Source organism: Rattus rattus, chromosome 1, assembly GCF_011064425.1.
Source record: "Rattus rattus isolate New Zealand chromosome 1, Rrattus_CSIRO_v1, whole genome shotgun sequence".
Taxonomy (NCBI): Eukaryota; Metazoa; Chordata; class Mammalia; order Rodentia; family Muridae; genus Rattus; species Rattus rattus.
This window is the reverse complement of record NC_046154.1, coordinates 82,869,494-82,884,163: the sequence shown is the minus strand read 5'-3', so window position 1 is coordinate 82,884,163 and position 14,670 is coordinate 82,869,494. Positions and strand designations below refer to the sequence as shown.

Genomic DNA, 14,670 nt, shown 5'->3' with positions numbered 1-14,670 from the left:
TCTGTCCATCTCCAACCAAGGCACTGGTTGGCTACTGAGTGACCCCGTAAAAGTCTAAAATAACTACACTCCACATAATGAATGCAAAGCCCCAAACAAGAATCAATCACCCACCAAGTGCTCTAAGGTCCAGTTCCAACCACCCCCTACTAATTAGTCCCATCTCCTCCACTCTTTCAAAAAAGCCCCTTACTATCCTACACACCCTCTTCAAAGTGTACTCCAGAACACACAACATATAGTCGAACAGAGTGCTGGCTCCACACCCAGGTCCCACCACACTCGGGTGGCAGCAGAGACTGTCCCCAAGCAAACGGAAGGCCTCCAGGGTGTGACCCACTATAGAAACCCCCACCCAGTTACCACGAATCCCAAAACCAGGGCCACACCTGCAGCCGCTGAGGGTCCCAGGCAGGGTGACGTCCTCTTCCATCCCTGAGTCCATCATGAACACAAAGTGGTGGCACCGGTGTCTGCAGCAGCAGCGCCACTGGTTCCCCCGCAGTCGCGGCGCGCTCGGTTCCCCAGGTCCCGCCCCCTCCAACCCAGCTCTTGTTCTCAGTCAAGCGGCGCCGCTGGAATTCAAACCGCAGCCGCCGCCATCTTTCCCGGCGCTTCTTCCTACGGAAACAAGGCGGGGTCACCCAGGCACGCACGGTGAAGCTTCTTAGCACAGATCCAAAACCGGGCAGGGAGAGTTTGAGTGGGCGCCATCTTAACTCAGGGCAGAACCTGTGCTCTTGAGCCTGCAATACCAGGAGAAAAGAAGCGGCAACCATGTTTTGTGTGTGAGGACAATCGGGCCGAAGCCAAGGAGAGCGCCATATTTGTTGAGGGTAAAAGTCCGCCCGAATCAGTTAATTTAAGCGGGAGGTCAGACAGTTCAGAGTACCAGTCTCTTTGCTGCCATTCCAGACACATGACCCCGCAATCGCGCCTTGACTCTTTGTACCCAAAAGGCTTCTTCCTTTAGTTGAAACGCAGATAATTGAGTTATGCCTCGATTTAGAAAAGTACCACCTGTGAAGCGCTATTACAAGCAGTGGTTTACAGACTTGAGTTTGAAGCCGCATGCCTATAGATGTATCATCCATACTTCATGGGAATTTTGTCACTATTAGGACTCGTACATGAACAATCAGTAAACTGCGACCTAGAGAGATGAAATGACTTGCTCAAAGTAATAAGTTTACTATCCGTTAAAACCAGATCCTTAGCTCCTGGTATCAACATCTTAGCACTTTGGAACCATGTTTTAAACTTCTTGGCCAGGGAATATGTTTTAAGAAGAGACAGTTGTTCCCTTCCCAACAAAGGTCCTGACTAAATTGGGATTTCAGCTATTCCTGCCTTGAAACCCCTCCCACTCTCAGGACTTCTTCACTTTTCTTTAATCTACACAGGAATAAGGGGAGGCAAGAAGGGAGGGGAGAGGAGACCGGGGTGGGGGGGGGAGGGAACTGAAGGATGCTTGGATGTAGAACAGTTGTCCCTGGTAGTAAAACAGTTCTTCTGTCATGACCCTTTGACTGGGCACTTTGGGCCAGACATCACTAGCTTCAGACCTTTGCCTGCTATGTTCTGAGATCCTAGGGGAACAAGTGGGTGTCCATGACTGACAAGCTCAATTGTTGCTCCATCTTAAAAAAAAAAAAAAAAAGCTAGTACCTATCCTATAAGGTGTTGTAAGGATGACCTGAGATAACTTTAGGGATTCTCTCAATAGTAATTCTCGTTTCCCCACAACCCTAAACACTCTTTATTTCTTTACAAACTGGCAATAACGACTAAATGGGGCACACAGACTATTAACCCCAAGTGTTCCGTTCTTTTTCCAACTTAAAACTTACAGTTCAGACATGAGATCTGTGATTGCTGGGGAGGAGGACCACTGAATAACCCCAATCCATGTTCATTTAAACAACCCTAATTAAACTCAGTGGGGAGGAAAAGAACATGAAAGCAGGGGTGCATGGGGACAAGAGAGTGTAATGGGAGGTGATGAATATGACTATAACACATTGTATATATGTGTGAACTGTAAAACAAAAACAGAAATCAAAAGAAGACAGAATGTCTAAAAGAGTACTTAAATGCAAAAACCACCAGATCCCATTATTAAAGCAAATACCTCAAGGTGTGGACAGGATTGCAGGGCAAGCAGTGAGGATGCCTAGATCCTAACTACAGCTTATCCTGTGACCACCTCTGTTTTCCTACTCGGATTTCCCATTTTCAAAATGAAGTAGAGAACTACAGAGAATCTATAGAAAGTTAATCCCTTGCCTTATTCAGAGAGGCCATGTTTGTGAATTATGAGCTTAACCCCTGGTGAACCTGGAAACTGAAAATAGAGTCAATTACACAAAGGAAAAACTATATCGGAAGTTGTTCTTCCTGCTACTGTAGCATATTCATGATTAGAGACAGAGAGGCCATTGCCCTGTTTTTCTCACTGTGGTATTTCTTTCTGCCAAGCCTAAAAGTGACATCACTCCCATCAGCTGTTTGGGCTATCTGGAGCCATCTCCTTGACAACAGCCATCCAGCCACAAAGACAGCATTATTACTTCCTTGGAAGAGGGCATTCTGCATGGCTGGAAGTGGTTTGTATCCACATGCTTTTGATTTGGCAGGAATCCACTGAAGTTGTAGCAGCTCCAAACAGTAAAGTCGCGATCACTAACAGCATGAATCGCTTTGTACAAGTTAAAGCACTCACATTGCTCTTTATGTTTGTCTATCTTTTATTTCCTGACACTGGTAAGCAGGTTAGGATCAGTGCCTCCCCACCCCCACCAACCCCCCTCCCCCAGACACACACACACACACACACACACACACACACACACACATCATGGAGATGAGAAACTCTATAGTTTAGATTCAAGGTTCCATTCATCAAAGATTGGTCACAACGCCTGTGACACTATTAGGAAATGGTGGACCATGAGAGCTTGTTAATGGGTTCTAGAAGCAGAACGCAACTTTTCACATGCCCTTGATAGAAGAATAATGCTTCTTCATCAGTTAAGATTGTCATCTTCAAACAAGCCTGCAGCTTCTGGAAGGACACACATCAAGCAGTGAGAAAAGAAGAGGCATCAGTCTAGCCAGCCAGATCAGCCAGATTAACCCTGCTAATGAACTGAGTGACAGAAGCCACAACCAGATCCTCTTTACCTCCCAACTGGAAGATCGTGGGATCTTAAAAAGATAGAGCCTACTTTAGGGAAGGCAGGTCTTCAGAAGCAATGATGATTCAAAATACACCTTTCATCTTTATGAGTTGATTATCTCAAGCACCTTTCTTTCACTGTGAACAGACTTTTAAAAAAGCAAACTAGATTCTGAAAGGAAGAAAGATATTTGTCAAAGACCAAATTTCACTTCTTAGGTTTTCATTAGGAACAGTTTCAGACTTAGAAAAATATTGTAAAAGTAGTATGATGGGAGTATTCCCCTGTAATCCAAACACTCAGGAGACTGAAGTGGGAGGATCATGCAACATGGGCTACATAGTGACAGAGATCAGTGTGTGTGTGTGTGTGTGTGTGTGTGTGTGTGTGTGAGAGAGAGAGAGAGAGAGAGAGAGAGAGAGAGAGAAAGAGAGAGAGAATTCTTCATGTTTACCTTTACTCAGCTCCCTAAAATATTCACATCTTATAAAACCATAACATACCTGCTATCAAAAATAACAGCAAAAGCAATTTCATTGACACAATTCAATTTACTACACACCGAACTATAAAGTACGCAATTGCTCATTAATTTCCTTCTATAGGTTCTTGAATGGATCCAGGGTGATAAATTGCATTTAGTGTCACATCTACTTTCTCACCTCTAGTCACTGATATTTATTTTTCATGGTATCAATACTTCCTAAAGGTTTACTCCAGGTATTTTCTAGAATATTCTTCAATCATGTTTCTGAGATTTTTTTCATGATTGAATATAGATGATGCATTTTAAACAGAAATATTACAAAAATGATATGCTATGCCCTTCTCAGGGTGCAGAAGAGACACATGATGTTGGTGTATTTTGCTAACTGGGATAGCTACTCTAATATCTAATGCCATGTTCTTTTTTTTTTTTTTTATTAACTTGAGTATTTCTTATGTACATTTTAGGGTGTTATTCCCTTTCCGGTTTCGGCAAACATCCTTCCTCCCCCCTTCCTTATGGGTGTTCCTCCCACCCTCCCCCATTGCCGCCTCCCCGACAGTCTAGTTCACTGGGGGTTCAGTCTTAGCAGGACCCAGGGCTTCCCCTTCCACTGGTGCTCTTACTAGGATATTCATTGCTATGCCATGTTCTTTATAATAAAATTGGTGATTTGTTTCTTGTAATTAATAAGAATATTAAGAAGAACTACTTGCGATTATATAATCTGTTTTTTTTTTTTTCAAATTTCCTTGTAATTTTATCATTGGTACCTCAACCTTACCCAATGATACTACAGGCCTGGGGTGTTGAGTAAAGCACTTGCCATACAAGCTAAGACCTGAGTTGAGTCCATATAAAATCCAGAGTCAGTAGCAAGCATTTGTAATCCCAGTGCTTATCTGCAGAGGTTGGAGACAGAGAGAATACCCTGCAAAGTTACACTACAGAAGAGGGAGAGAGAGGGAGAGGGGAGGGGGAGGGAGAGGGAGAGGGAGGGAGAGGGGGAGAGGGGAGGGGAGGGGAGGGGAGAGGGAGAGGGAGAGGGGAGAGGGGGAGAGGGGAGGGGAGGGAGGAGGGATCTTGTCTCAAATGGAAAGAGAAACAGACAAGCAGGGTTGTCCTATGGCCTCCATATGCACACCATGGCACAGCATGTGCACCCCTTCATAACCATTTACTTATTATACTATTTTCATTAGTAAGGACTTACATACACTTGGTTCATTTTATGTATTCAAATCAATTGTTATTATTAGCTGTCTTGTTGCACAAATTGCCCTGATCTGGCCAAGCTTCTCTTCTAACCTCTGGCTGTGCTGAGATTAAAAACAGTCTGTTTTGTCCAGAGGTCAGAAGTATTTCTTGAATACCCATCTGCCTTCTTATTCTCTAGAACACTTCCTAGCTAGACGTGAACATCCATAGTTCTTATTGAGAGAGAGTTTCCAATTACCACCCACTTTCCCTTCACAGTACTGTGGTTTATCAGCACTATAATAAACCCAACATCAAGCCCAAGGCTATGCACACAGTACGTGTTCAGGGTCAGTTTGTTAAATTGGTCTCTTTTGGTCTCTTCTGAAGATGAGATGAGGAGGGTGATTATACTTCTCGATGACTTGTAATATAATTGAAAAGAACCAGAAGATAGAAACTCTAAGTATCTGAACAAAAAGAAATAAAGAACAGAAAATGCTGTATGTCTCATTTGATTAGTTCATCTTCAGCACATGTACTGAAATATCACACTTAGGTATAAAATTATTATGTTAATTTAAAATAAAATTGAAAAGTGGGAATATGAATAAGAAATACTCCATTATGAGGAACTGGATATAGATTATTGAAAAAGCATATATATAGTATGACATTAGACTTGCTTATGTCCAAGTTTGCTTTCCATTCCTGAGATAAACACTATGACCCAACTTGGGGCCATAAAGGATTTATTTAGTATATAGGTCCTCATCATAGACTATGATTGAGGCAAATCAGGTCAGAAAGTCAGAGAGGACAGTAAAAGGATACTTACCAGCTTGCTCATCCTGCTTTCTTTTTTTTAATTATTATTGGATATTTTATGTATTTACATTTCAAATGTAATCCTCTTTCCTGGTTCCCCCCTTTTACATCCTGGGTGCTCCCCCTCCCACCCACCCACTCCCACCTCAACAGCCTGACATTCCCCTACATTGGGGAAATGAGCCTTTATAAGACCAAGGGCTTGTCCTCCTATTGATGCCAGACAATGCCATCCTCTGCTACATATGACACTGGAGCCATGGGTCCCTGGGTATGTATTCTTTAGTTGGTGGTTTATTTGCTGGGAGATCTGGGGGGTCTGGTTGGTTGAAATTGTTGTTCTTCCTATGGGGTTACAAACCACTTCAGCTCTTTCAGTCCGTTCTCTAACTTGTCCATTGGGGTCCCTATGGTCAGTCTGATGGTTAGCTACAAGCATCCTCATCTGTATCAGTAAGGCTCTGGAGGAGACTCTCAAGAGTCATCCATATCAGGCTCTTGTCATCAAGCACTTCTTTGCATCAACAATAGTGGACAGGGTTTGGTGACTTCATATAGAAGGGATCCCTAGGTGGGGTAGTCTCTGGATTGCCTTTCCTTCAGTCCCTGCTACACTCATATTTCCTCCTGTGAATATTTTGTTCCCCCTTCTAAGGAGAAATGAAGCATCCACACTTTGGTCTTACTGCTTCTTGAACTTCATGTGATCTGTACATTGTATCTTGGGTACTCTGAGCTTTGGGGCTAATATCTATTTATCAGTGAGTGCATACCATGTAAATTCTATTGTGACTGGATTACCTTACTCAGGATGATATTTACTAGTTACATCCATTTACCTAAGAAGTTCATGAAGCCATTGTTTTTAATAGCTGAGTAGTACCCCATTATGTAGATATACCACACTTTCTGTATCCATTCCTCTGTTGAAGCGCATCTGGGTTCTTTCCAGTTTCTGACTATTATAAATAAGACTGCTATGAACATAGTGAAGCATGTGTCCTTATTAAATATTGGAGCACTTTTTGGGTATATGCCCAGGAGTGGTATAGGTGGGTCCTCAAGTAGCACTATGTCCAATTTTCTGGGGAACAACCAGACTGATTTCCAGAGTGGTTGTACGAGCTTGCAATCCCACCAACAGTGGAGGAATGTTCCTCTTTTTCCACATCCTTGCCAGCATCTGCTGTCACATGAGATTTCTTTTCTTTTTTTTTCTTTTTTTCTTTTTTTCTTTTTTTTTTTTTTGTCTTAACCATTCTGACTGGTGTGAGGTGGAATCTCAGAGTTGTTTTGATTTGTATTTCCTTAATGACTAAGAATGTTGAATGTTTCTTTAGTGGCTTCTTAGCCATTCAATATTCCTCAGTTGAGAATTCTTTGTTTAGTTCTGTACCACATTTTTAATAGGATTATTTGGTTCTCTGGAGTATAACTGCTTGAGTTCTTTGTATATATTAGATATTAGCCCTCTATCAGATGTAGGATTAGTAAACATCTTTCCCCAATCTGTTGGTTGCCATTTTGTCCTGTTGACAGTGTCTTTGTCTTCCAGAAGCTTTGCAATTTTATGAAATCTGTTGGTTGACTCTTGATCTTAGAGCATAAGCCATTGGTGTTCTGTTCAAGAATTTTTCTCCTGTGCCTATGTGTTCCAGGCTCTTCCTCACTTTCTCTTCTATTAGCTTCAGTGTATCTGATTTTATGTGGAGGTCCAAGATCCACTTGAACTTGAGCTGTGTACAAGATGATAAGAATTTAAATTTGCATTCTTCTACAAGATGACTACCAGTTGAATCAGCACCATTTGTTGAAAATGCTGTCTATTTTTCACTGGATGGTTTTAGCTCCTTTGTCAAAGATCAAGTGACCATAGGTGTATAGGTTCATTTCTGGGTCTTCAATTCTATTCCACTGGTCTATCTGCCATTCTCTGTAACATACCATGCAGGTTTTTATTTTTTTTATCATGATTGTTCTGTAATACAGCTGGATATTAGGGATGTGAAGTTCTTTTATTGTTGAGAATAGTTTTCTGCTATCCTATGTTTTTTGTTTTTTCCAAATGAATTATCAAATTGCTCTTTCTAACTCTGTGAAGAATTAACTTGAGATTTTGATCAGGATTGCATTGAACCTGTAGATTACTTTCAGCAAGATGGTCATGTTTACTATATTGATCCTGCCAACCTATAAGCATGGGAGATCTTTTCATCTCCTGAGATCTTCAATTTCTTTCTTCAGAAAAGAAGTTCTTGTCATCTTTCACTTGCTTGGTTAGAGTCACACCAAGGTATTTTATACTATTTGTGGCTCGTGTGAAGGGTGTCATTTCCCTAGTTTCTTTCTCAGTCTGTTTATCCTTTGAGTAGAGGAAAGCTACTGATTTATTTGAGTTAATTTTATATCCAGCCACTTTGCTGAAATTGTTTACCAGCTGTAGTTCTATGGTGTAATTTGAGGGTCACTTAAGTATATTATCATATCATCTGCAAAAACTTTAACTTCTTGCTTTCCAATTTGTATCCCTTTGACCTCTTTTTGTTGTCTAATTCCTCTAGCTAGGATTTCAAGTACTATATTGAATAAGTAGGGAGAGAGTGCACAGCCTTGACTAGTCCCTGATTTTGGTGGGATTGCTTCAAGTTTCTCTCCATTTAGTTTGATGTTGGCTACTGATTTGCTGTATATTGCTTTTACTATATTTAGGTATGGGCCTTGAATTCCTGATTTTCCAGGAATTTTATCACGCAGGGATGTTGAATTTTGTCAAAAGCTTTCTCAGTATCTAATGAGATGATCATGTGGTTTTTTTCTGAGTTTCTTTATATAGTGGATTATGTTGATGGATTTCCATATATTGAACCATCCCTCCATCCCTGGGAAAAAGCCTACTTGGCCATGGTGAGTGATCATTTTGATGTATTCTTGGATTCCATTTGTGAGAATTTTTTCATATTTTTGCATCAATATTCATAAGGGAAATTGGTCTGAAGTTGTCTTTGTAGGATTTTTGTGTGGTTTAGTGTAATTGTGGCTTCAAAGAACAAATTGGGTAGTATTCCTTCTGTTTCTATTTTGTGGAATAGTTTGAAGAGTATTGGTATTAGGTCTTCTTTAAAGGTCTTATAGAATTCTGCACTAAACCCATCTGGTCCTCGGCTTTGTTTGTTTGAAAAACTTTCAATGACTGCTTCTATTTCTTTAGGGTTTATGGGACTGTTTAGAAGTTTATCTGATCCTGATTTAATTTGGTACCTGGTATCTGTCTAGAAAATTGTCCATTTCCTCCAGGTTTTCCAGTTTTGTTGAGTAGAGACTTTTGTAGGAGGATCTGGTAATTTCTTGAATTTCCTCAGGTTCTGTTGTTATGTTTCCCTTTTCATTTCTTATTTTGTTATTTTAGATACTGTCTCTACCTTCTGGTTAGTCTGGTTAAGGGTTTATTTATCTTGTTGCTTTTCTCAAAGAACCTGCTCCTGGTTTTGTTGATTCTTTGTATAGTTCTTTTTGTTTCTACTTTAGGTTGATGTCTAAATGCAGGTAAGGGCTGGCACAAGTTAGGTCAAGACAGTTGAAACAGTTACATTGAAACAGTTACATTGAATAGTTAAAAAAAATAAGGCGGGGACAAAGCTTTTGCAAGGCAGAAGAGAAGAGGAAGGAGGAGAATCAAGATGGAGATGAGGAATGATGATCCAGATCTGGGTGGTCTTGAACTGCCAAGGTAATTGGGATGGATTTCTGTAGACAAATTTATCTTATCTAGGTGGGCGGTTTATATCCTTATCAATTGGTTGTGAGTTCATTGTGAGAATGTATTGTGGATTGAAAATTTAACATATAAATCTGATTGATAAATTACAGTTTATTGAGTCAGGATGTCACTGGGTTGTTGGGAGTGTGAGTAGTGGCTCTGGTGGGGAGGTGTGATAGTCCAGACCATGATGGACTTCTGAGTCCTGATTTTACTGGGTAGCTGGAATCAGAGATTTCAAAACTAACAGAGAGCTATGGGAAGAAATACTAATTAGAGATAAATTATGGTTAGTTTCATTTGGCCCCACAGGTTTTTATAATCTGTCCATTGTTGAGAGTGGGATGTTGAAGTCTCCCACTATTATAGGGTGTGGTACAATATATGCTTTGAGTTTTAGAAGAGTTTCTTTTATGAATTTGGGTGCCCTTGCATTTGGATTATAGATGTTCAAAATTGAGAGTTCAATTTGGTAGATTTTTTTTCCTTTGGTGAGTATGACATGTCCTTCCTTATGTTTTTTGATAACTTCTGGATGAAAATGGACTTTATTTGATATTAGAATGGCTACTCCAGCTTGTTTCTTGTAACGATTTGCTTGGATATTTTTCCAGCTTTTTACTGTGAGGTAGTGTCTGTCTTTGTCATTAAGGTGCGTTTCCTGTATGCACCAAAATGGTGGGTCCTGTTTATGTATCCAGTCTGTTAGTCTATGTCTTCTTATTGGGGAATTGAGTCCGTTGACATTAAGGATATTAAGGAATAGTAATTGTTGTTTCCTGTTATTTTTGTTGTTAGAGGTGGAATTATGTTTATGTGTGTCTCTTCTTTTGGGTTTGTTGCAAGAGGATTACTTCATTGCTTTTTCTAGGGTGTAGTTTCACTCCTTGTGTTGGAGTTCTCCATCTATTATCCTTGGTAGGGCTGTATTTGTATAAAGATATTGTGTAAACTTGGTCTGGTCGTGGAATATCTTGGTTTCTCCATCTATGTTAATTGAGAGCTATGCTGGATACAGTAACCTGGGCTGGTGTTTGTGTTCTCTTAGGGTCTGTATGACATCTGCCCCAGATCTTCTGGCTTTCATAGCTTCTGGTGTGAAGTCTGGTGTAATTCTGATATGTCTGCCTTTATATGTTACTTGACCTTTTTCCCTTACTGCCTTTAATATTCTTTCTTTGTTTTGTGCATTTGTTGTTTTGACTATTATGTGACAGGAGGAATTTCTTCTCTGGTCCAATCTGTTTGTAGTTCTCTAGGCTTCTTGTATGTTCAGGGGCATCTCTTTCTTTAGAAGAAGTTTGAAGGTATTTTGTCCCTTTAAGTTGGACGTCTTCACTCTCTTCTATACCTATTATTCCTTGGTTCGGTCTTCTCATTGTTTCTTCGATTTCCTGGTTGTTTTGGGGTAGGAGCTTTTTGCTTTTTGCATTTTCTTTGAAAATTGTGTCAATGTTTTCTTTGGTATCTTCTTCACCTGAGATTCTCTTTTCTTTCTCTTGTATTCTCTTGGTGATGCTTGTATCTATGACTCCTGATCTCTTCCCTAGGTTTTCTATCTCCAGGGTTGTCTTCCTTTGTGATTTCTTTATTACTTCTATTTCCATTTTTAGATCCTGAATGGTTTTGTTCAATTCCTTCACCTGTTTAGTTGTATTTTCCTGTCATTCTTTAAGGGATTTTTATGTTTACTCCTTTAGGACTTCTACTTATTTATCTGTGTTCTGCTGTATTTCTTTAAGGGAGTTATTTATGTGCTTCTTAAAGTCCTCTATCGTCATCATGAGATGTGATTTTTAAATCCAACTCTTGCTTTTTCCATGTGTTGGGGTACTCAGGACTTACTGTGGTGGGAGAACTGGGTTCTGATGATGCCAAGTAGTCTTGCTTTCTGTTGCTTAGGTTCTTGTGCTTGACTCTCGACTTCTGATGATCTCTAGTGTTAGTTGGTCTTGCTATCTCTGACTGGAGTTTGTCCCTCCTGTGGGCCCATGAGCCTGTCATCTTAAGAGTGAGAGCACTCCTGTGAGACTAGCTCTCTCCTTGAGGGATTTGGGTATGAAGGGCTGTGGGACAGCCTTAGCTCTGGGAATAGAAGGAGCATGGAAGAATCGTGTCCCAGGCTGTTCCTTGGTTTCTGTGACCTGTGTGCTCCTAGCGGGTCCGTCTTTGCGCAGTTATCGGAGCATAATTGGGGTCTCACCTGTGGTCTTAGGAGTGAGAGTACTTCTAGGAGATCATCTCTCTTTGGGCAGGATTTAGGTACGGAGGGATATGAGACAGACTTAACTCCATTTGTGGCACAGATGGAGACAGGAAGGCCCTGCTTTCCTTTATAACCCAGTACTTGAAGCTGCCTAGTGGGTAGTATCACCCGCATTGGACTTTTCTACAATAATTTTGCATTAATCAAGAAAAAACTCAACAGACTTGCCTATAATCCAATCTGATCGAAGCAGTTCCTTAATGAATACTCTTTCGCCTCCAATGACTAGTTTGTGTTGAGGTGACAAACAAACAGTGAAACCAATTAACCAACTAACCAATTAAACTTATTGAGCTTTTGTATTTTGTTTTGTTTTTTACTGGTGTACTAAATGCATTTTATCAAATTATCAGGCCCCTTCAACAGAGAAATTCCTTGAATAACTGAAATGAACTACCATGGCTTGAGCTCTTTGAATGCACGAAATCATGAGCCAAGTGCATTGAAACCTCACAATAGCCCTATGAAGAACTGGTTATGTACCAACTTTTTAGTTTACAAGTTCAGAGAAGAAATGCATTTGACCTGCCATTGAACATGGGAACATCAAATATGCCGTTTTGCTTAAGGATCACTTGGAACTGAAAGCAAATCAGATCTGTAAGACACAGAAAGAATTATCTGTCTTTCCTCTTTCCACTTAAAATCAAACCAAAAACATCCCTCTATGAAGGTATTACTCTTTCCAGTTTGCCCACATATTGCCTAGTTAATTCCCTATGCTTTACAATCTTCTGAAAGCCAGTTCCCCTTTCTTTTGTTAAAGCAGCATACTGGCCCCACTTCTTTGTATAGGGGTGGCTCTGATGTTAAGGTCCTGTTTCCCAATTGGTTCTTGATCTGTCAGTAAAGAAGCCATGAGCTAATTGCTATGTGGCATAGATGGGATTTTTGGGTCCCTGGAGGCAAGCAGATAGACACAAGGGAGGAGCACAGAGCTTGCTATGCTTTTGATGGAGAAAAAATGATCAGCCGTGTGAGATCTGGAACAGAATGGCCATATAGGCTGCTCCCCAGGGTCATCAAGGATGTTTAGCAGAGACTAGATATACCAGAGCAACTAAAGTTTAGGACAGGTGAAAGGTTGTGGAGCTGAGAATATTGATGGGGGAAGTTTTTTCCAGGCAGGAGATAGGTAGCACCAAAAGACAAGTTAAAATTAAACAACCATGTACATCTACGTCTTTTATCCATGGATTCAAGGGAAGCTGGATGGGAGATAGTAGGGTGGCCCATTCCCAGAGCTTAGGAGGGGTAGTAAAGCTACATACATATCTCTGAGTTTTACTTCTTCTCTGTACACTCACATAAGAGTTTTCCTCTTAAGCACCACATAAGCAGCTAAGCAGAGAAGCTGAAGTTTGAACCTCAAGCACTGCTTTAAATGTACAGTTATACACAAGTGATAAAAATCTTTACTTAATTGATATAAGCAAAATAATAATAAACTTCAGGATATAAATCAAGTCCTTGTGATTCAGGTGTTGTGAAAAGTTTTGTGAATAAGCTCTATGTCCCATAAAGGGAAACCTGCACATACCGAATTGATGCTAGTATCTCACTGAGACCTGGAGAAGGAAAAGAAAACCTCCACTGTGAGTACAATTACAGAACTTTACTTATGAAGCCCGTCTTTTATGTGTCACTGTGGATGTATGCGGAAGGCAATAAGGGATATGTGCTAGAGTATTAAACATGGGGGGAGGAGCTTTTGTATTTTGAGAGAGAGAGAGAGAGAGAGAGAGAGAGAGAGAGAGAGAGAGAGAGAGAGAGAGAAGGGGGTGGCGAGATCATTAATTTGCCCAGAGTGTCCTTGAACTCATTGAGTAGCTTTTACAGACCTTGAACTTGCAGTCCTTCTGCCTCATAATTGCAGTCTTGAACCATAACACTTAGCTTTGTTCTCCATCACTTGGTGCTTCCCCCAACTAGCTATAAGACAAATTTGCTACCATTCTTATAGGGATAAGACAAATGAGTCTCTGTCTGACCTATGAACTAATTTTGTCAAAGTTGTGCAGCAAGGTCATGATCTTGAGCCTCAATTCTTTTTTTTTTTTTTAGACAGGGACTGCACTGTGTTTTTCTTTCTCTCTCTCTCTTTTTTTTTTTTTTATTAACTTGAGTATTTCTTATATACATTTCGAGTGTTATTCCTTCTTGTTCTTCAAAAACTAATACTTGTGAATTTCTTAGACCATAGAGAGGCACAGATATGCGAGAAGGCAACCTGATGGGGCAGATCTTAGGATATCTAAAACTATCAGATGGCTGTAAGAAAGCCAAAGGTTACTAAAGAAATTATCCCAAAATTCCACAGAGTCTTTAAATCATGATCCCTAGCTCTTTATTTAATTATTCAAATAGTAGTGGGACATTTTGCAGATTAAAAGAACTACATAAAGTCTTATGAGTTGTAAGAGTGGATGGTAAATGTTACCTGCCCCTTACCCAGTGACTCAGTAGAAAATAATCCTAACTTGGGAAAGCTACAGTGCCTCCTGCCACAAAGTGGTAAACATCAGACTTCTCTGCCTTCTCAAACACTTGCCTCTCTGTCTGATACAGCACCTGGCACCCTGCGGTCTTCATCTTGAACAGATCCTTAGAGCCCACAGATAAGTGGAGAATGAACATTAGTGTGGACTCTGTTTCACAAGCCAGGGATTCTTTGCTTGGGGAACACAGCTTTAGGGAGTTCTTATACTGTGAATTTCCTAGCATTCTCCCAGTTAGATTTGAGATCTGCTTGGTGCAAATGATTGGACCTAGGGCCTTATACATGTTACACATATACCCAGCCCTGTGAATGTAGTTTAAGAGATTGTTTTAGGATCTCATAAGGGCTTCATAATTCTCTGAGGTTGTGTGTGTAGGTGTGTGTTTGATATATATTACACACACACACACACACACACATTATATATATATATATATATGTAGTGTTTGCATGGGT

General features: G+C 40.4%; 1 protein-coding gene across 1 annotated transcript in view; it reads right to left on the bottom strand.

Annotated features, from left to right (window-relative positions):
• Cdk5rap2 (CDK5 regulatory subunit associated protein 2) overlaps positions 1-561 on the bottom strand; it is a 171,848-nt gene extending 171,287 nt beyond the window's left edge. Inside the window, exon 1 of the mRNA XM_032902842.1 lies at positions 390-561. Within this exon, the coding sequence (XP_032758733.1) occupies positions 390-448 (59 nt within the window). The 5' untranslated portion in view covers positions 449-561. The remainder of the gene's footprint in view (positions 1-389) is intronic.
• Between the last annotated feature and the right edge of the window lie 14,109 nt (positions 562-14,670).